The 1,540-nt window shown below is 43.9% G+C and overlaps 1 protein-coding gene across 2 annotated transcripts in view; it reads right to left on the minus strand.

Moving 5' to 3' along the window:
- Positions 1–1,540, minus strand: part of DZIP1L (DAZ interacting zinc finger protein 1 like) — a 36,771-nt gene that overhangs the window by 16,103 nt on the left and 19,128 nt on the right. For both annotated transcript variants that reach the window (XM_023513055.1, XM_012804910.1), the window contains exon 5: positions 430–558. In XM_023513055.1, coding sequence (XP_023368823.1) covers positions 430–558 — 129 coding nt within the window. The remainder of the gene's footprint in view (positions 1–429; positions 559–1,540) is intronic.

Raw genomic sequence — 1,540 nt, forward strand, 5'->3', positions numbered from 1 at the left:
AGCATTAAATAAGCCATGGTGGGAGTATTCATGCCACAGAAATTGGCAAATGCTGCAAATCCAAGGGCCTTTCACCCACCCAGAGAGCTGGTTGCTAAACATTTACCATCGAACCACTGAATGGATCCTCAATATCTTCAAATCCAGGAAACTGTAACACTTTCTAAGAGTTGGTGTCAACTAGGTTAAAATCAAAATGGGAACAAAGATGTCAAAGAAACAGAGCCATACATCTTTTTGAAAAAGGTCCCGGGCAAATCTTATCCTGCACACACCTGAGAACCCTACGCTGTGCTTTCATGCACTGGCACAAGGTCTCAAAATACAGAAATGTGATGGGGTTCCACTTCCCTAAATTCATACAGCAAAAGCTGTACAGACTCAGGGGAGACAACATGGCTTTTGGCTTGCTCTGGGACTTCAGCTCACCTGACTTTCCATCTTCTCTTTCAGGGCCTGGAGTTCCTGTGACTGCTGGAGTCGCTCCTCCAGCTCCTCATCCCGCAGAGACCCGAGGTTGGACTCCATCACAGTGTGGGGCCGCAGTGCCCGCAGTTTCTAAAATGATAAGGGCATAGTTTTATTCCGATAAAGATATAATTGTGACGTTATCTCATATACCTGAACAGTATCAGAAGGGCACATCTTACCCCAATCATTAACCCCCAAGTCATCCTCACTAGATACCTACACCACAAACATTCACACAAATCAGTATGCCCCTTAACAAGGGCTCTCTTGAGGGCTCAGGAGAAAAGCAAGTTCCATGGAAACACAGTGCAATTTCGATTTCACTTAAATTTTGTGCTTTACCAAGCTTGGCAGACTGCTGGTGCATTTCTTCCTCGGTCTAGAATTACCTGAAGAGAACCAGACTCTGAGAGCCTGAGAGGATCTCAAACAACGCCGGCCACTTTCTGCGGACTCCAGCCCTTCTCCCCACAAAAATTCCTGGGTGTCACCAGAAGGGCCAAGTTTGCACAGCTTAGAGCTAGTCACTAATACCTGCAGTATTCCTGAGCTAGCAAGTATGTGACCAGAAGGAAAAGGCAAGGAAAACTGAATCAAAGAGAGGATGCCTTCCACCCATCTATGGCTATTTTGTAAAATATATCACAGTTACAGCATCAAAAGTAACATACTTTCATCTGGATTACTGTATAAAACTCATAAGCCCTATAACAGCTTTAAGGTACTGCAAGTTTAACTTGGTGTCTTTCTTGCTAACTCTTTCCAACTATGGCTTAAACAATACTGGGCTCAAACGTCAACCATCTCTAAACTCCTTGAATATTTGCGGAGAGCCGAATGCTTTATCACATGTATACACAACTCTGGGTTTCTGAGGTATCACTTCTGATCTCCACACTGCTGCTGATGACACACCGTAGAACTGACTCTCTTAGCGTTACAAATCTTCCTGGCATTTTCCTTTCAGTTAGAGACTTCTCTGGTATCTCAATTTACCCAATATCTAATCTAAAGTTCTCTCTTTGGTCAGGTAATTTAGCAAAAGCAAGCTCTCAGACTTCTGTACCAG

The sequence above is a fragment of the Otolemur garnettii genome, unplaced genomic scaffold (genome assembly GCF_000181295.1).
Source record: "Otolemur garnettii isolate 467f Iridium unplaced genomic scaffold, OtoGar3 scaffold00032, whole genome shotgun sequence".
NCBI classification, from domain to species: domain Eukaryota; kingdom Metazoa; phylum Chordata; class Mammalia; order Primates; family Galagidae; genus Otolemur; species Otolemur garnettii.